This window comes from Apium graveolens, chromosome 4, assembly GCF_009905375.1.
Source record: "Apium graveolens cultivar Ventura chromosome 4, ASM990537v1, whole genome shotgun sequence".
Classification (NCBI taxonomy): Eukaryota; Viridiplantae; Streptophyta; class Magnoliopsida; order Apiales; family Apiaceae; genus Apium; species Apium graveolens.
This window is the reverse complement of record NC_133650.1, coordinates 293,990,725-294,009,526: the sequence shown is the minus strand read 5'-3', so window position 1 is coordinate 294,009,526 and position 18,802 is coordinate 293,990,725. Positions and strand designations below refer to the sequence as shown.

At 35.7% G+C, this 18,802-nt stretch overlaps 3 protein-coding genes across 4 annotated transcripts; 2 read left to right on the top strand and 1 right to left on the bottom strand.

Moving 5' to 3' along the window:
• Positions 1 to 642: 642 nt before the first annotated feature.
• Positions 643 to 8,003, top strand: LOC141721222 (uncharacterized). Its single transcript, XM_074524044.1, has 7 exons — positions 643 to 1,068; positions 2,516 to 5,462; positions 5,661 to 5,750; positions 5,839 to 5,904; positions 5,993 to 6,082; positions 6,658 to 6,834; positions 7,748 to 8,003. The coding sequence occupies exons 1-7, from the start codon at positions 770 to 772 to the stop codon at positions 7,781 to 7,783; spliced, it is 3,705 nt and encodes a 1,234-aa protein (XP_074380145.1). The 5' UTR covers positions 643 to 769; the 3' UTR covers positions 7,784 to 8,003.
• A 504-nt stretch (positions 8,004 to 8,507) lies between these two features.
• On the top strand, positions 8,508 to 11,189 carry LOC141721224 (mannan endo-1,4-beta-mannosidase 7-like). 2 transcript variants are annotated; one of them, XM_074524046.1, is made up of 6 exons: positions 8,508 to 8,661; positions 9,148 to 9,484; positions 9,666 to 9,860; positions 10,026 to 10,148; positions 10,280 to 10,482; positions 10,572 to 11,189. In XM_074524046.1, exons 2-6 carry the CDS (start codon positions 9,158 to 9,160, stop codon positions 10,981 to 10,983), a joined length of 1,260 nt encoding a protein of 419 aa, XP_074380147.1. In that variant the 5' UTR covers positions 8,508 to 8,661; positions 9,148 to 9,157; the 3' UTR covers positions 10,984 to 11,189. The 2 variants fall into 2 exon arrangements, with proteins under 2 accessions (XP_074380147.1, XP_074380148.1); XM_074524047.1 differs by lacking the exon at positions 8,508 to 8,661 and adding an exon at positions 8,844 to 9,055.
• LOC141721223 (glucose-1-phosphate adenylyltransferase large subunit 1) lies at positions 11,008 to 16,237 on the bottom strand. Its single transcript, XM_074524045.1, has 14 exons — positions 15,581 to 16,237; positions 14,995 to 15,117; positions 14,647 to 14,820; positions 14,367 to 14,459; positions 14,206 to 14,289; positions 14,065 to 14,120; positions 13,743 to 13,836; positions 13,302 to 13,487; positions 13,096 to 13,176; positions 12,667 to 12,753; positions 12,487 to 12,591; positions 11,802 to 11,908; positions 11,439 to 11,499; positions 11,008 to 11,301 (listed from the first exon to the last, which is right to left on the bottom strand). Exons 1-14 carry the CDS (start codon positions 15,800 to 15,802, stop codon positions 11,200 to 11,202), a joined length of 1,575 nt encoding a protein of 524 aa, XP_074380146.1. The 5' UTR covers positions 15,803 to 16,237; the 3' UTR covers positions 11,008 to 11,199.
• Between the last annotated feature and the right edge of the window lie 2,565 nt (positions 16,238 to 18,802).

The window sequence follows — 18,802 nt, the reverse complement described above, 5'->3', positions numbered from 1 at the left end:
GGAGAGCACGTTTTTGTTGAATACTACGAAGACCACTTATGTTTCGTAATTAAAATCTTTTATAAAAACATTGCAAAATGTATTATTTTACAAATTATATTCTATAAATATCATTATTTTATTTAAAATCTTGAACATCATACATGCCGTGCATGCAGAACATTACAAAATATTTTATTTTACGAAACATGTTTAGTTTGCAGAATATTTGTTCAAATTGCAGAACATACATTCTATTTATTAAACTTAAATAATTTTCAATAATTTTAATGAGTTAATAATATTATTTCACAAAGTAATATATTTCATACTATTTTAATTGCAGAATATAGCTGATATCCAAGATCTCCTATAAAAATGTCTTACGTTGAATTCTATATGGTACTTTTCAGCACGTTTTTCAATGCTCATTTAAAACATAACTCCACAATATTTTTTTAACTTTTTTTCTGAATAAAAGTTTCATGTTTAAACTTTTATTCAAAAAAAATTAAAAAAAACATTATCAAACTATACTTTATAAAAATCTCGAAATATATGCAAATAGTAAACGTATAGAATCGATCGGAGATGGAGGGAGTATTCTATTTGTAAATAAAAAACATTGGCGACCATTTCTGGTCATGGTTTTGATCTTCAGCTCAAGTGCTCAACATTTTCACTTTTGCGGACCAAAAAACTAAACAAGACAACAAGCAAACGCGTACAAGTACAATCTCTCTCTCCTCTGTCTTCACACACACATTAACTTAAAATTATTTTCTGGTGAATGGAGTCTCGTCACCCCAACAAAAAATTTCCCGATACGCACACCGGTAAAAACGCGTACACCGACATCTTTTCCGGTTCGGCGAACCTTGGACCTCAAAGAGTACAACAAGACTATAACCTCATTTTCAGCAACTCCAGTGCTTCTTCGATACCCGTTCTTGATCTTCCTGAAGATAGTCGTTTTGTCGAATTTTCGGGTTTAGAGCTTGATTATTCTCATGTTTTTCGAGGTTTAAATGATGATCAAGCTATAGGTGTTTCTTATCAAGACTTGAAAAAGTCTTCTAGCAATATCAGGTAATTTTTTATTTATTTTTAATTATTCTCCTCTCTTTTTATTTGAGTAATTACAAAATGCATGTTGTTTGAAGTTGTGCACTGTTTTATTCTTCATCGTGTTAGCTAGAAATGTGCAATTTACGATTTTCTTTGGTACTGAGAAATGTTATAAGATTGTTTCTTTATTGAATTTTTAGTGTTGTTTAATTCAGGGGAGTTGCTATGACTTAGTTACTCGTTACTACACTAGTTTATGAATTTGTTGGAATTTAAAGGTTCTAAATTTACTTCTATAAAGGAAATTGGTTTTCGGAATTTTGCAACCAAACATATTTTCTGCACACTGAGGTCCTATTTTTATAAATAATTAAGGTGCAATAATATCAGTGTTCCGGTTAGTTTTAAACAAATGCTTATAAGGTCATATTCAAAATTTAAATCTTGTTATGTAATCAGAATTTGAAGGTCCAACTATATCACTGTTTCAGCAACAATTTAATGGCTTCAGATGCTTATAAGGCTATTTTCAAAATTTGGAATTGTTCTGTAGTTGGAATGCTGGGATCTAATAAATTGCAAGTTTTGTAGATTAGACATGGTATCTTGTAGAACATGTTAACATGAAAGTTTCCTCGTGTACTTTCATATTTAGTGAACTGAAAATGCACCAAGAGTAGGGGCGTAATTTGAGTAAGTGAGATTTTTCGTGGGAATCTGAACATTTATTACGTTTCTTGTCGTCTTTTGAGTAAAAACAACTTATTTTTTCTTGTTAGAAGGCTTATTTTGGTCTTATAATACAGCTGAATTCACAAGTTACATGTGTAATACTTTACATAGTTAAGTCTTCGCTTGTATGAAATTTTAATCTAAGTATGTCATTATACTCGAGTTTCCTTAAGACGTTGGTTGTCTTATAATTGAGTCCATTTTGTTGCTAAATGTAACTAAGCTCTTTACTCATGGCTTCTTACACATTTCCGGGGTCTATATGATTCTTAAAAGTCATAATATACACCTTTGTCCATGTCATATACCCTTGCCCTCTCAAAATTTCTTAGCAAACTCTTAGACTTTTTGACAGAAGCTTACATAGTTAAACTGGCAATCTGTTTTGCATCCTATTTAGTGCACGAAAGCCATGTATTTTAACTTGGATATGCCCTAGTTACTTTTGTTTGCCTTATTTATTCTCATTTGAACTTTGAGGACGCAAGGGAAGGGCCTGAACGGATTCCACATCCGATCCACAATCTTTCCTGCTAACTTGAAAGCTGTCAGGTTTAAAATACCTTGCTAAGATCTCTCTTTTTGTTAATTAAAGATTACAGTTGACAGTTTTTATTTTTTGGAAGCTATCATTTACACTTGGATAATTTTTTTCTCTTTTTGATATTGTGAGATGAAAAAAAACATTGTCATTCTCTAAAACATGATTCTTTTTTTTTTTTTCTGTTTTCTGTAGGACTCAGTCGGGAACTTTGAATAGTTCAGAGCACTCAATAGTTCCTGAAGAAAATCAATTGTTTACCTCTGAAGCTTCATTCCAGTCAATTGATGATAATAAGCGCTTTAAGATGTCCTATCATAAGACCAGAGCAGGAAGCAAAGATGGGTCCAGTGGAACAATACATGTAGCTCAGTTCCATCCAGAACCTGGATTTACCAATTTTGTTGATGATAGCACTATGCAAGAGTTAGAGGTTGATAAGCCAGATCCCTCAGTAAGAAGTGATATTCGTCGCAAATTGGATATCAGTGATCGGATACTGGAAAGTAAATATACCAAAAAGGGCATGCCACACCTTCTAAGAAGAGAAGGTGATCACAGGACTAAACTTTATGACGGTGGCTCTCTACTTAATGAACATGGGATTAACCTGACACCACATACTTCTAAAGAGCGACTACCGCCACGTGTGACAGCTAATTTTGAAAATAATTATGGTTTTACAAAGAAAACAATGCCTTCCAGTTCCAAGGCTCCCAAAGGTATTCCATCACAACATGCTGCAGATGATAATAATTCACTGCCTTTCTTTGGTGAGGAATTTGATGTAAACTCAGCTGCTGCAGTCTCTGCAGCTGCACTTAAAGATGCAATACAAAAGGCTAAAGAAAGTATACGAATTGCAAAGGAAGTGATGGAAAGAAAAATGGGTGGATTGCGAAGTCGGTCGGACCGGGTATCCGAGGACGGGTTGAGAGTAAAAGATAGGGAAAAGAATTCTACAACACATGATGGAAACGGAACCTATGATATAAATGGAAAAGACACATGTGAAACTGTTGATTCTGTGCCAAATTTTCCATCTGGTAGACGGAAGAGTACATTTAGACGTGAACAAGATGCTCCAGACTTTAAAGACAATGAGACAACTTTTAACTCATGGAAGGTCATAAATGACGGACAGGCACAAAATCGTCCCAAAACAGGAATGCGAGAACCAGCGCTTGCTACAACAATAAATGTTGAGAAGAACAGAACATCTTCATCATCACCTCGTCAGCAGGTGGTAGGCAATAGGAAAATTGCACAGTTCATACTTAAGCATGAGTGTAATGCCAATGAAAGGAATTTGACCAAGGAAACCTTGACTATCCAAGAAATTATTGTTGAGAAACAGACAGATAATGAGAAAGCTCATGGACTGGGGTCCATTAGGAAGAAACTACATGCTGATGTGATGGAAAAGGCGTCAGCCGAAAATGTAGATAAATTAAGCAGACATGTGGAAATGGAAAAGACTCTAATTTTCCAAGAGGGTGGAAATGACTTTAAGACTGGGATAGAGTTCCAACAGAAGATCGATTATGAGATGAAATACGATTACCGTGAGTTAAAGGATGCTGATTTTGAGAAGATGATAGATATAACACGAAAGCAAGATCAGAGCAAGCAGCACGCAAATTCTCAACAAGAAGACATGGAGAAGACAACAGCAAATTTTGATAAAATATATGAGTGCAGACAAAGAACTATCAGCAACGAGGATATAGAAGAGGATAGATTTGAAGATGCATGTGAATGGGTACAAAATGAAGATGAATCAACTGACCTTTTGGGCAGTGTAAGTAATGAGGCTGAAGAAAATTCCACCTGTATGGCAGAAGTCACTGAGAGGGGAAGGAAACTGGCGAGAATATATGCACCAACAAATGAGGAGAAGAGGTCAAAAATTGTTCACGATTATACAGAAAGTGGAAAGAATTTTAGGGAGCTTGAGCTAGTAGCAAGTAGAAATGGTTTTAAAAGCTATGGATATGAAAAATATGAGAAGAAACAAATTGAAACCAGTGAGATAGAAGTACCTCAGCCTGCTGAATATGAAAGTGGTGTTATTCGAGAAATTGACTTGTGGGGTCATGACACAAGCGCTAACATTACAGAAACTCAAGGAATGACTGATGAAAATTCAAAAGTAGAACAGGGAAATGATACAAGTAGAATCATAGACAAAGCTACCAACAATGTCCATGACTTCAAAGTACGCGAGGCGGAAGAAACTAATGTGGCAACCAAACTAATTAAAATAGAACCTTTTAAATCTGATACCTCGGTTCAAGGCGGTGCTGAAGACAGTGAGACTATGAAAAACACAAAAACTGTCTTCGAGGTCCTTCCTTCTGAAGGCAGTATACCAAAGGTTGGTCTAACTGATGAGGACCTTAAAAACTCCGAAGCTGAACATAGAGACAAAAACTCCGAATCAAACATAAATCCTGACAATGATCCCCGGATATCAGTCAGCATATATATAGGGAATGCTTATGCTTTTGCAGAGGGTGGAAATTATTGTGACAGTGAAGCATTAAAAATTCCTCCTGCTATGTCTAATGCAGAAATACGACATGCAGTGATTATGAAGAATATTGAAGCATATTCCAGGCCTTGTATGTCCAGTAAAAATGAGAAAGTCATAAAAGTTGATGAAGAAATGGGGGCAAGAAGAAATACACAAATGAATGGGAATAGTTTACGTAAAACTGCTGCAGCAGAAGAAAAGGAAACAAAGACCGATGAAGGGATGAAAATAGATAACTTTATGGAAGTTAATGAACCAAAAAACTTCAAAGCACTGAAAGAACATGAGTACCACAGAAAAGTGTATGAAGAAAGCAAAAGGGAGAGACAGCATGAAATAGATAGAATTGCTGCTGGAAGAATAATTCAGGAAGCTCGTGACAGGGCATTTGCTGGAGCAAGAGAAAAGGCAGAAAGAGATTCTGTGGAAAGAACAACTGCAGAAGTTCAACAAAGACTAATGGCCGAGACACACGAAAAGCTTGAGAAAGCTACCACTGCAGTAAAACATTCAGTTGAAAAAGCTTCGATAGAAGCCAAGCTTAGGTCAGAACGTGCTGCAGTAGAGAGAGCCACAGCGGAGGCTCGAGAACGAGCCCTAGAAAAGGTATTATCCCAGAAGACTTCTACAATGACACAGGTTGATAAATCTGTAATGCAAAATGTGTCAGGTCTCCTGTGGATAACTTAATGAGGGTCTTTTTCTCTTCACTGGCTACTGCTACATACTCTTTAATTTTACTATCTTATGCAATTTACAGTGCATTCAGTTGTATTTGAGATGTGACATATTTGATTGCTGCAGGTCCTTCAGAGACCTGACGACACTTATATTGAATCAGCTCAGAGGAGTAAAGCAAGGTTGGAAAGGCAAGAGAGGATAATGGAGCGTGTGGTATACAGACTTTTTCTAACGATGGATCTTTTCCATAGATGCTCCATTTCATTCATTGATTCACGTATTTTGTCTTATTTCTTTTTAGACAAAAGCCCTTGCCGAAAAGAATATGCGTGATCTTCTTGCACAGAAAGAGGAAGCTGAAAAAATTGTATGAACTCCTTCAACTGTTGTTCCAGAAATTTGCACTTGCTTGCAAGTTATTCATCCTAATAATTTTTTATTATCCTAAATTACAGATACTAGCAGAATCTCTTGATGCCCAGATCAAAAGATGGTCCACTGGGAAGGAGGGGAACTTGCGCGCATTGCTCTCAACTCTCCAATATGTATGCATAAGGCCTCACTTTTTGTTGCTGCATTATATATATATATATATATATATATACATACAACACACATACAATTTATGCTTTTCCGAAGGATATCCTGTTCTGGCACTCCAAACACTTTCATCTTTAAAAGAAGAGGTCACAACGATGCTGAACACTTCTAGATTGCCTATTTTTCGCTTAATTGGTCTCAAATTTTCCTTTATCCCAATTTGGATATATCCTTTCTTTCAGTTTCAATTGACAGCTCATTGGTTTCAGCTTTGTCCTGATATCGATACGTGCTTCACTTTTTGATTGTAGCACGTACATAGAGTAGTTGCAACTAGCTGGAGATGGTTTATTTCAAATATGTTTTCTCATTTTAATTGAAGCTTATCATGGCTACACCTGATCCTGACCTTTTAGTGTGATATTTTCTTTATCAAGTCCTGAAATATCTACTTTTTCATTACCTGTCAATCTTCAAGTCCCTGGACAAAACATGAACGTGTTGGATGACACTGATGTTGTTTAAGTTTAATAATTTCACAGCCAGCATTTGACATTAAGTAGCCATTATCTGCTTGCAGATCCTTGGTCCTGGTAGTGGTTGGCAACCAATATCTCTAACAGATATTATAACATCTAATGCTGTAAAGAAAGCTTACAGAAAAGCCACCCTCTACGTTCATCCAGACAAGCTGCAGCAGAGAGGGGCAAGCATACGGGAAAAGTATATATGCGAGAAGGTTTTTGATCTGCTTAAGGTGTGTATTTGATCTCCTTCCAACAAAGTTACAAAACAAAATACCATATGTTGTCATTCATTATCATGAATGTAGCAAAATTTCAAAGTAACAGCTAAAAATTGATGCAAAATTGTAATGTGACATCTGATGCTTGTTAGAATGCTTGATTTCATCATCAGTGATATCTGCATTAAAAAAAATGGAGTTTATATACATCTATATCATACCATAACTAATTTATCACGGATTATTTTGAGAATCCTTTTCCAAAGAGTTTGGTGCCATGGAAGCTAACTCACCCTGTAGAGACTTGTAGAAAATACTTAATACTGTAAAAGCTGCTGAATACAAAGATTTGTACACTTTCCATGGGATCATATGCGAGGTTCTTTGCTGTTATTGCAGCATTGATTTGGGCATATCTTGGACCAATTATATAGATTATAGAAGCTAAAGTTGTAACTTTAAAAGGTATTTAATAACTTCAATCATGACAATGAGTTTGTTTGGAGTCGCATGTTCAAAATTGGATACTCTGCTTCTTAAATCACCCCCCCCCATGATTTTAAGATTTTATTCTTATCTAAAGATAGCTTTCAGAAGCTGAACGCATTGTTCTTTTTGTCAAATCTGAATGCATTGTTTTGCTTACAAAAAGAAGATTTTAAATTGTAACAATAGTGTTAACTGTTAAGTAATTATCTGAACAACACCAAATAACCAAAAGCGCTTGGAATAATCTTCTACCGCTAGTTGTAGAATCAAAATTACGTAATTCTTTTGCCCGTGAATTATGATTTTCCCTTTGCGATAAAAAAAAATCATCTGCACAGACCAGGGCATGACACGCGACACACGTCTATCCCTTGTCCTCATAATATTGCATAATTGTATTGGAGTCTTACCAGCTTTCTTGTTCTGTTATAAACAGGTAGGTTGGGGCAGATTCAGTTCAGACGAGAGGTGATGTGAACCTAGCGCGAGAAGAGGGGAAAGGGTGGTGTTACATTCAGTCTTACAGATGTCTAACCTTGTACCTAACCTTGTAAAGTTGTCCACATGCAAAAGGATTGCACAGTTAAACTTCATGTTCACTTTAAACACATAAACATAAGAAAAACTTGCAATGGAAGAGTGTAACCAAGACGATAACTTAAATTCATTTGCCCAGCTTGAAGGGAAGAAGAGCCGACGGGGTATTTGTTGCAAAATAAAGTTGGGAAATATTATTTCCAGCTCTCTTTTTTACTTCCGGAGCAAAAATAGGGCAAAAATACAAAACTGCCTTCTATGGATGCACATCAACAGACCTGAAAATATCAATGGAATTATAATTAGGTCTTTTCAGACTCTTTTTGCTCGGTAACTAAAAAATGAGTGTTTACGTAGGTTATCTAGAAACAAGAAAATACTTTACTTGTCATGAAAACGGTATGGATAATCAAATAAAGCTCAATACTAGGAAGTACTCTAACTAACTTACTGTATTACGTTGTTGCTTTTCGTGTGACCTGAGAAAAAGTTAATTTCCCTTGTTAACATGCTATGCTTACTCTCTATGCCGTTGGAAAATTAAATATTGTGGTCATAATCTTGTGCACAAATTAATAACAAAGTGATTAAAGTTACTATGTTTTGTTTAAGTTGGGACCTTTTAATATACGCTTTCTTAAAATTTGAGCCTTCTAATATAAGAAAAGATGGTTTATATGAAGATTAGCGTGTATGTTTTCTTCCCACAGACAAAAGTTACTACTTAGATTCTGTATAACTGCTCTAATTAATCCCAGTACCGGCCAGTTTTATTGCATTGCATTTATCAACCGTTTCATTGCAGTAATTTTTGTGAGTAACGTTTTTTCCATTCTTACCTTTATTTAAGTCTTTTGGTTCTACGTATCTTGTTGATCACACTCACTATACGGATGATTCATTGTTATTTCAAGATTGATATTGTTTCGTCTATAAATTAACTCATCCGAATGTAACCCTATTGCTACATCTCATTCCCAAAATATACTAATTTTTCATCAGAAGTACTTGCTATTTTAATAGGTTTAGCTACAATTCTAGGGGAAAACAAATTAAACTTCTGCATGGACACCGATACATGTTATTTTGACAACTACGCACGTAATTATCTAATTATATAACACACACGTAAACGGTATCCCAATTCTTTTGAGTAAATTCTGCGTACATCTTATTTTATTCTTAATTTACCGGCAGAATATATTAGGTAAGTTTTGTGTGGTATATTTAAACACACACTTTGTCTTTTTTATTAAAAAGATTAAGCACTGATTTGATCTTAATGCTTTTTTCATGCAGCTAAAGAGAGATGAGGAACTGGGGTCTCCACCTTCTGTTGGTTCTTTTCTTGTTTGTTCAGCATGGAACAAATATTAAGGTTTCAGCAGACAATGAGTTCATTAGCAGCAATGGAGTGCACTTTATACTGAACGGTAGCTATTACTATGCAAATGGATTTAATGCTTATTGGCTAATGGTTGTGGCTTCTGATCCATCTCAAACGGATAAAGTATCTTCTCTATTTCAAGAAGCAGTATCAAATGGCCTTGCACTTGCAAGAACTTGGGCATTTAATGATGGTGGATCTCAAGCTCTGCAGTTCTCTCCTGGCGTTTATAATGAACAAATGTTTCAGGTCACTAGCTACTATCTTTTCTCCTGGTATTCCCAATTCTAAATTAAAGATTCTCTATGCATGCATCAATTTATTCGATTTTTTTACGTAACAAACAATCAAGAAGTTGTCGCCACCAGGACATATTTAGCCGATGTTGCAGTCATACTGTCTGATACTTGTTTTCATGTTTATATCGAAGGGGTTAGATTTTGTGATATATGAAGCCGGAAGATATGGGATTAAGCTAATACTGAGCCTGGTGAATAACTATAAGGACTATGGAGGGAAGAGTCAGTATGTGAACTGGGCAAGAGACCAGGGACAGAGCATATCATCTGATGATGATTTCTATACCAATTCTCTGGTGAAAGGATTCTACAAAAACCACATAAACGTGAGTTTCAATCCATCTTCGATTCATCTTTATTTTCATTTGATTTCTGGTCTGCCTACGCTTTAGAATATCTTCTGAAGCAGGGACAGCGATATTCGCTCTATGACAAAGGAGACATTTAAACTTATTAACCAAGCATGCAGTTGATATTTTCTTTTCGTTTAGACTGTTCTGAACAGGCGCAACAGCATTACAGGAGTTTCTTATAAAGATGATAATACTATAATGGCCTGGGAGCTTATGAACGAAGCTAGATGCACTTCAGACCCATCCGGAAACACTCTACAGGTTATTCTTACATCTACCACTATTGCATCACCAAAAGAGAAGATTATGACTTCTGAATTTCCTATACAAGAAAGCGTAATTTAAAGTACACGAATAAAAAGAGATATTTACTTGCTGCACTTCTGTCACAGGCTTGGATCACGGAGATGGCTTCTTATGTGAAATCAGTGGACACGAAGCATTTACTAGAAGTTGGCTTGGAAGGATTTTATGGAGAGTCTGCACCTGCGGACAAACAATTCAATCTAACTGTCAAACTAGGAACAGATTTTATAGCAAATAATCAAATTCCCAGCATTGATTTTGCCACGATACACTTATATCCTGATCAATGGTAACTACTACACTTCCATCACGAACAACATACATTGTACAAACCTAGGCTTTCACTTTAACTAATAAATGATTTGTTTTTATGACCAGGATACCAGATTCTGATGAAGAAACCCAACAAGCATTTTCGGAAAACTGGATTAACACGCACATCCAAGACACTCGAGCAATTCTCCAGAAGCCACTTCTAGTTGCTGAGTTTGGATGGAAAAACACTGGTTTTGACACAAAAACGAGGGAGGAGCTGCTTCGTTCAGTTTATTCAGACATTTACTTGTCAGCTAGGTGTGGAGGTGTAGCTGCAGGCAGCATGTTTTGGCAACTACTGGCAGAAGGATTGGATTCATATAGGGATGGTTATGAAGTAGTGCTTGATGAAAGCCATACGACTGCATGTTTAATTTCCGAACAGTCACAAAAACTCATTCGGATCCGGGAAATGTTTGCCAGGCGGAGGCATACGAAGGAGAACGAAACTATGAACAACAATGTCGGATGCTGATGTGAAAAGTGACAAACTGTAAACTAGAGGTCAGACACCCAAATTCTTAATCATTCAAAATATTATTGTAAAAAAGGAAAAGTAAAAGGAATATAAACCCCACGATTTGTTCAAGGAATATACATACAGTTATCTAAGTCAATGCTGTAATACGACGAACAGAATCTATCTAAGCCTATTCATGGGAATGTTCCAGTGTGCGCAAATTTCACCGTCTTATATGACTGTTCCATCTTTAACTGTTGCATTCTTCAGCACCACTGTGATTCCAGATCTAATGTAAAATCCTTCATCTGCCCTGTCTCCTTCTTCAACACCCTGAAAAATCCAGTGACAATATTTTTAATATTAAAGAACCACTATGACTCTCTCTATCTTGTATGTACACTGAATTTTATAATGCTCGGAAAAGAATGTAAAGTACAAGAATTGCGAAGGAGAAAGGAAACACTTACATCTTTGTTTGCAATTATCACGTTTTTCCCAATCTTTGCATTCTTGTCAATTATGCAATTCCTACAATAAGATGGAATCAGATACGAGAAGAAAACCTCTGTGGAGTACTTATGATATGACACATATAATTAGACTTGACTGATCCACAATAACATTGATTGGTGTATGCATGTATGTGAGTTTCGAATAATATAAGTTTCTTCACACCAACTTTTAGAAGACAACAATAGAGTATATCTTGGCTGATTACGCAACAACAAAGATCATATCTTCGTGTTCGGTGATGTTAATAAGGATACCAAGGGTTAGCACGGAGGGAATAACTAAAAAAGGCATAATTTAAGTCTTTATTCTAATCATACCTGATTTTGGTGTTCTGTCCAACACCAATGGGAACCTTACCCTCTGCAAGTAGAGATGCAACTTCAGATTCAGTTTGGTAGTAGTCTGCACCCATCATCATGGTATCCTGCAAATGTAAAGCATGCCATCAATCACTACCAACTTTTAATCTCTTTATCATAAGTATATTCACAATTGTGAACTCTTCTTAATAAATCCTAAAAGACACATGTGCAGCGTGCCAGATGAACTTAATTAAAAGTTGTAAGAGCAAGGTGTCAAAGTTGGCAACTTACTATGTTCAGATTGTGTGTTTATATGGAGTATGGACATTAACATAAAGGTGCTATATCGCAAGAAGCTTACATCCAAACTTGGCCGAATTAAGTGTGGGGTGCGCATATTCTGCTCAAATGCTACTTCCAAACATTTTCTTTTTTTGGGCAAGGTCAATTTACAAAAAATTTAAATACTCACGCAGCTTGAGGGATGAGGGATATTCGCAAGGCTAAGCCTTGAACATTGCTTTTAAAAATTTTAGTGTGTCCACAAACATAGATAACAATTTTTCATCTTAAAGTACAAAATGCTCTTCTACTTCTGATGTTGTCGACTCATACTGGTCGATTTTCATATTGGGTTGTCCAAGGATATATAGGAGCTTATTTGGATATGTTTGTGTTAGACAAAGATTACGCAACTTACCTCAAGTTCTACGCCGTATTCCAAGCGCGAGCGAACACCAACTATTGAGTGCTTAACACTACACCCTCGCAAGAAGCAACCATGCGATACTATAGCATCCACAATCTGAAATAAGCAATTTATGACGAGATATGAAGGAACATTTTTTTTAATAGGAAAAACTTTTAATCACCAGCATACCCTGCATTTTTCAACTTTAGTAGGCGGCAAGAATCTGGGAGATGTGAAAAAAGGTGTCTTTGGGTCATTAAAGTCGAACTTTGGCGGCTGCATGAAATATGACATAGATAAGAGCAAGTTATCGATAGAGAACAAGAGCCCTATTGACACTAAGATTTTCAGCTAAATACAGGCATATATAGTAGTCGCATAACAGAAAAAAGGTTAAGATTGTATAAATTCTGGATAAAATCTTTTATTTCTGTCAAAGGAATATTAACATCCATATCTACTCCTCGTCATAAAAATCATCCATGTAATTAATGTATGTAATTTGGCACCATTTCCTTTCTTCGTTGAGGTAATATGCATCAAATAAGCAGAAGTAGAATTAGACCTCGTCAAGTAAAGACCAAAAAGAAAAAGATTGGTGTAGGATTATAAAGTAACCTGCTCGGTGAGGGCCAAGTTCGCATCGAAGAAAGACTTTATCGTTCCAATGTCCTCCCAGTAATCACTAAATAGATATGCCTAGTTTAAAAAAGGCTTCATATATTAGTAGTTAAAATAGATCCGACATACATAGAGTACAATCGAGACCCTACCCAAAAAACATTGAACCAAAGAAATTTTTCAGAGAAAAAAATATTTCTTACTTGAACATTGTGATCTTTCACTGCAGAAGGTATAATCTCAGACCCAAAGTCGTTGCTTGAAGGATACTTGTCCTTCAAAAGCTTTAGCAGGACATCAGTCTTAAATACATAAACGCCCATGGATGCAATATAAGGATTTTTCAAGGCGTCATGATCAGACAGTCCAAGAATTGAGGTGTCGACTTGCTGAAATTGCGTTATAAAAAATTCTCTTAGGCAAAATCAAAACTTGTTGTGCTTTGAATACAAACACACAGCAGAAGCGAATCTGGTAGAACAATTTGGTTGACATGCTGAAATTGCTATGTTACGAAACATATAATACATACCAACAGAAGTTACCGTGCTTTGGACACGAGAACACAGTGTAAATAACAGTACAAGAAATTGGCTGAAATGAGTACTAGTTGTATGCTACTTAGGTCAAGCGGAGGATCATACCATTGTTTTCAGTGCACTACCCTTCGGTTTTTCAGCAAATTGGATGATACGTCCTGTCTCGTCAATCTTCATCAATCCATAGTCTGAAGCTCGACTGTCAATGAGGAGCATATGATTGACAGCAAAGATACATGTTTCAGTCTTTAAAAAGACAGATCGACTTCTGAGCATATGTTAAGAGCTAGAAAATTTAAAAAGGGTGCATCTTCTATTTACCAGTTCTTATTGTATATTCTTTGAAAATGTATAATAATTTCTGAAGATGGTCTCTGCTGCCAGACTTAAAGGCAATAACAAGTAAACCAGAAAGATTAAGACATACCTGTCGTCCATGGGTATACATGATACTGTTACATCAGCATTTGTGTCAACATGCTTCTGCAAGTACAATTCAAGTAACCTTCCTAGAATCAACCAATATCAGAGGTAGGAGGAAATATGATATACGCAAGTAACTTTTTACCTGAACAAAATCCATATAGTTCATTCGATAAAGATGGTCACCAGACAGGATCAGTATGTGCTCGACATTTTTATTCTTGGCATCCTGTAGTCAACTCATTTTATATGCGATTTATGTCTTTTTCTCAAATGTGTTGAACATTAAGGACAATTCATACCCACCTCAAATACCCATATAAATTGTCTCACAGCATCAGCAGTTCCTTGAAACCACTTCTTTCCAGCTTCTCCAGGGGTTTGAGTGGCAGCCAAAACCTGTGGCAAATAATCTTGTTTTTTTAATATCAAGTCAAAGCTCGAAAAGAAACGGAGGCCTATATACTATATATCATCAATTTGTAACATGCATTTCCCAAAAAATTTCAGCTTTCATGAATATTAAATTTAATTAAGAGCTTATATTTCCGCATGTAGCTGATTTCAGTCAGTAAAGTCAGCATACCTCAACGAAGCCATCGGCAAAGTTCATTTCACTTCCAAAGTTATATGTGCGTGCGAGGTGACGATTGAGGGAAAAAGAATTAAACTGGGTTAGGATGAAGATCTTTCTTACACCACTATTGATGCAATTACTCATAGGTACATCAATCAACCTGTAACAACCTCCAATTGGAACCTGCATGACAGTCATTAATAACCAAAATTTCATGTTACTAAAAACTCGTCAAAGTTAAATCTTCAGGTTAATTACTTCCATGTGAAACGATTTCTGCATTTCAAATATTACGTAGTAATAATAAGCAACCAAAGGGAAAACTATTTCACAAACACACATGAAATAATCACTTACAGCTGGTTTAGCTCTTCTGCTAGTCAGTGGAAACAGACGAGTTCCAGCACCTCCCCCCAGAATAACTGCAGCTACTGTTTTTGGGTCTACCTCTGGATGAACAAGTGCAGGTGGCTCAAATTCCTGAAACAGAAGCTCAAACATAAAGAATAAAGAACTGTTCTTAAACTTAAATTTCAATCAACCATCATCAGAAAGTTGCAGTAATGGGCAAACAGTAAATTTTATCAATATTCTAAACCGACATTGCTCTCCAAGCTAAAAATAATAATATAAAGGTTGCACTGTCCAACACACCCCAAAACTCAAGCTGAACCATTACAAAATCTGAAAATGACAGTGTCACCATAAATAAAATCCAAGCTGCAGAGTAACACTTCATCCCGGTCTCTATTCATGACAACTAAAATTAGCTCAATAATGACTCATTTACAACAAAATTATCCTTTTAAGTTTAAAAGTACATCATATTAGTCAAATTTTTGTAACTTCAAGAAATAACATGAATTGACACATATAACAGTTAACAACACGCCTAAAGTAATCATACAAGTCAAAGTATAAGAGAGTAATGAAATGAACTTACCACAATGTGATCATTGACATCAGATGTAAGAACAGAGGCAATTACAGGTTTGATCTTCATAGTATTAGTCTTTTGAGTTGCAAAACTCTTACACAACTGAGTTAAGGTGCTGATGCTGTTCACACTCCCACCAATCTTCTTCCCCAAAAATCCATTATTACCACTTGTGTAAGCTTGCACTGTCTGCAAATTGGCCTTAAATGTAGCAGAACAAGAATCCATTTTCTAGAATATTCACTACTAAAACTTAAGTACAATTACACATACACTACTCTGTAAGAAAGTAAAACCACTTTTAGAGTAGTCAGAGAATCAAGAAGCAAAAAGGTAACTACTTTCACACTTATTAAACAAATCTAAACAAACCCATGTAAGTGAATTGCCCAATTTAACAAATGATCAAAAAGACGAGATGAAATAAACACACTATATTAAAACCCTTTTGAGAGAGTTAAGAGAAAAAGGCAAGATTTTATAAAAAGTGAGGGGCGATAAAAAAAATGTGAAAAGTATAAAGACTTGTAAATGAGAATGAAATGAACAGATCCGAAGTCTAAATGCGTGAAAAGTGAAGAAGAATCACTACGTAGTTACTGGTTTTATTGGGGTGGGGGATTTTTCACGAGAAACGGTGCAAACTTTGTGTTAATACAAAGGTCCCATGTGGTTCAACTTTCTATGCAATAATAGTTAGTACAGTCATGACCAGCATTGAATGCAGAAGAACATTAACATTTATCATTTAACCACCTACCAATAAAAAGAGCTCATTTAAAATTCCTAGTTAGTACAGTAATGACCGGTATATGCATTATGATTTATGGCAAATTAATGGTTTTATTTTACACTTGCTCTATGTACTTTGGAAGTACACGTGCATCTTTGAACTCATATACGGCAAAGGAAGTACTTGACAAAGCAACACCTACACGTTGTTCCTTAGAACTTTTTTAAGCGTGTGAAAAGGATTACTGCATGCTTACATCTGTGTTTATCTCTGTGTTTATTGGTGAGGTTAAATTTCAATAAATGAATATTTTTTAAATTGAAATATTTTATTCATTAATTCAGATTATTCATCTATTAACAGTAGGGTAAAATGTACCCAGAGGCTACTTTCTCAAAATACCACTAACTTGTTCATTAATTGAGATTATTCATCTATTAACAGTAGGATATAATGTACTTTCTCAAAATACCACCAACTTTTGTGTACATAAATATGTGTATCATGTGTGACGCCCTCAATCTCGGGGTTAGAATATGAGGATCCACACACCTTTAATCTAATAATTAAATAAGCATAAACCCCGATTAACTACTAACATGATCAAACAGGATAAAGTATGAGACAAGATTACAACTACCAATCATAAAATATAACTTACAACCCCAAAATAATATTAAATAAACATAACCGATTCCGGCTTGGAATCGACAGATAACCCATTGTATCTTTACAACTCTCTGGCTAAGCGCTTGCTCACTCAAAAACACCACTACCTGCTCTGGCAACCGGAAGCCCTCAACACGATAGGGACCACCAGGTACGCTCTTACGAGCAGTGCGCCTAAGCCTGACCATCTTCTTGCTTAACGGGCATGGTTAGATTAAAAAAAATATATGAGTATAAAACTCAGCAAGTAACTATAGAGCAGTTCTACAATATAAAATTCACAATATACTTTACCAATCTCTGGGCATTCTACTTTATCTGTTCTAGGTGGCAGGTTTCTATCTTTCGGGTTAAGAAAAGGGGTATGAAGGGAAAATTTTGGGGCTTTTAAGGAATAAGGCTCAAAGCAAGGTGAAAGCCGACATTCATCGCAAATCATTATCGGGATCACAAATGATCTTTCAAGTGGAAAGCGACAACCTTTTCATTATAAGGAATCAGTTAAATGATTAACAGAATTAAGAATCAGGGTTCACGAGCTACAAGCTTCACAATATCACAATCAACTCTTTTTAAAGCAATATAAACCATTTTCATTTTTCAAAGAATCCATTACTGAGTAGAAAGTTTCAATTCCTTTTTAAAATCAATATAGAACCCTTAATTGGACCACTTTATCTTTCAATTCATTATAATACGGGTGATCAGCCCGTACCGACCTCCATCCGGTCTTTAAGGTACCAAAGGCATAATTTCAGCCTCAAACTGGACTAGCCCCGCTAGCCTCTTACCATGATTGGACTAGTCCCACTAGCCTCTTACGTCCAATCCAATCCATTAGGAATTCGTTTGGAAAACCTTGAGTTGGAAAAAGAGTAGGTTTTCTAATTTTATTTTATCATTACCAAGAATATGAAATCATTCGGACTCTTTCAAGTCGAAACTCATTCTTAGATTCAATTTCAAGAAATCAAAGTGAAGGAAACGAATCAAGGATAAGCAAGATGAAATTCTAGGGGTTTCGAATCAATGATAACAAGGTACTTAAGTTAAAAGAATCAGACTGTATAGGGGATATGGCGATCAAAGAATATGGCATCATTACAAGGGATTCGTAAAGGTAATTATAGGGTTTATAACAGTTCATGGCATAACAAATAATTTGAACAGGAAAAGATAGGTTACCAAAGGGTTGAATCAATAAGCTTATCAATAACAGTTTTACAAGATCAAAGATAGGGTATCTCAAATCAATAACAGGGGTTCATTATTTTAACAGTTCAATACTCTACATGGTATGAACAATATTCTCTCTATAACCATTTACACAAGTAATTAGAGTTACTTGCCTGAATTCGCTTTCCTGTTTCACGAAGGTTGAACTACTGCCACCTAGTATACCTTTCCCTTTCCTAGCCTGAATGCCCTCACGTTCCGTATCTACAATCAAAACCAAAACCTCAATTAGTTTCTCAACTCTCGTTCCCGGAACGTTCACTCAATACGATAGCTCGATTATACTTCTGACTCGAACTATACGAGTATAACTTATATACACACACATGCACATAGCACATAACACATTCTTTTCTCATAGCCTTTATATCTCTATATATATATACTCGATCATCAATTTATACTCGCTAAATCTTGACTATTCCTCAAATCAAATATTTATAACTCATACGAGCACACGATTTCATTCATAGCTAATTACTTATGACCATAGCTATCACTTGTAGCTTTTAAAATCAATCAACTTAATTCCCTTTTTCTTTTATCCTTAATTCGAACCAAAACAACAATCCAACAAGCAAATCCAAAGA

What these genes read in the sequence shown, in the direction of transcription:
- LOC141721223 (XM_074524045.1), bottom strand. Translation starts at nt 15,802, where the DNA reads ATGGATTCTTGTTCTGCTACATTTAAGGCCAATTTGCAGACAGTGCAA. An exon ending in TGAAAGATCACAATGTTCAA is followed by an intron (nt 13,177 to 13,301) that starts GTAAGAAATATT and finishes TTTTTAAACTAG; the next exon opens with GCATATCTATTTAGTGATTA. An exon ending in TGATAATTGCAAACAAAGAT is followed by an intron (nt 11,302 to 11,438) that starts GTAAGTGTTTCC and finishes TGGATTTTTCAG; the next exon opens with GGTGTTGAAGAAGGAGACAG.
- LOC141721222 (XM_074524044.1), top strand. Translation starts at nt 770, where the DNA reads ATGGAGTCTCGTCACCCCAACAAAAAATTTCCCGATACGCACACCGGT. An exon ending in AAGTCTTCTAGCAATATCAG is followed by an intron (nt 1,069 to 2,515) that starts GTAATTTTTTAT and finishes TGTTTTCTGTAG; the next exon opens with GACTCAGTCGGGAACTTTGA. An exon ending in AAGAGGAAGCTGAAAAAATT is followed by an intron (nt 5,905 to 5,992) that starts GTATGAACTCCT and finishes CCTAAATTACAG; the next exon opens with ATACTAGCAGAATCTCTTGA.
- LOC141721224 (XM_074524046.1), top strand. Translation starts at nt 9,158, where the DNA reads ATGAGGAACTGGGGTCTCCACCTTCTGTTGGTTCTTTTCTTGTTTGTT. An exon ending in ATAATGAACAAATGTTTCAG is followed by an intron (nt 9,485 to 9,665) that starts GTCACTAGCTAC and finishes TTTATATCGAAG; the next exon opens with GGGTTAGATTTTGTGATATA. An exon ending in CATCCGGAAACACTCTACAG is followed by an intron (nt 10,149 to 10,279) that starts GTTATTCTTACA and finishes CTTCTGTCACAG; the next exon opens with GCTTGGATCACGGAGATGGC.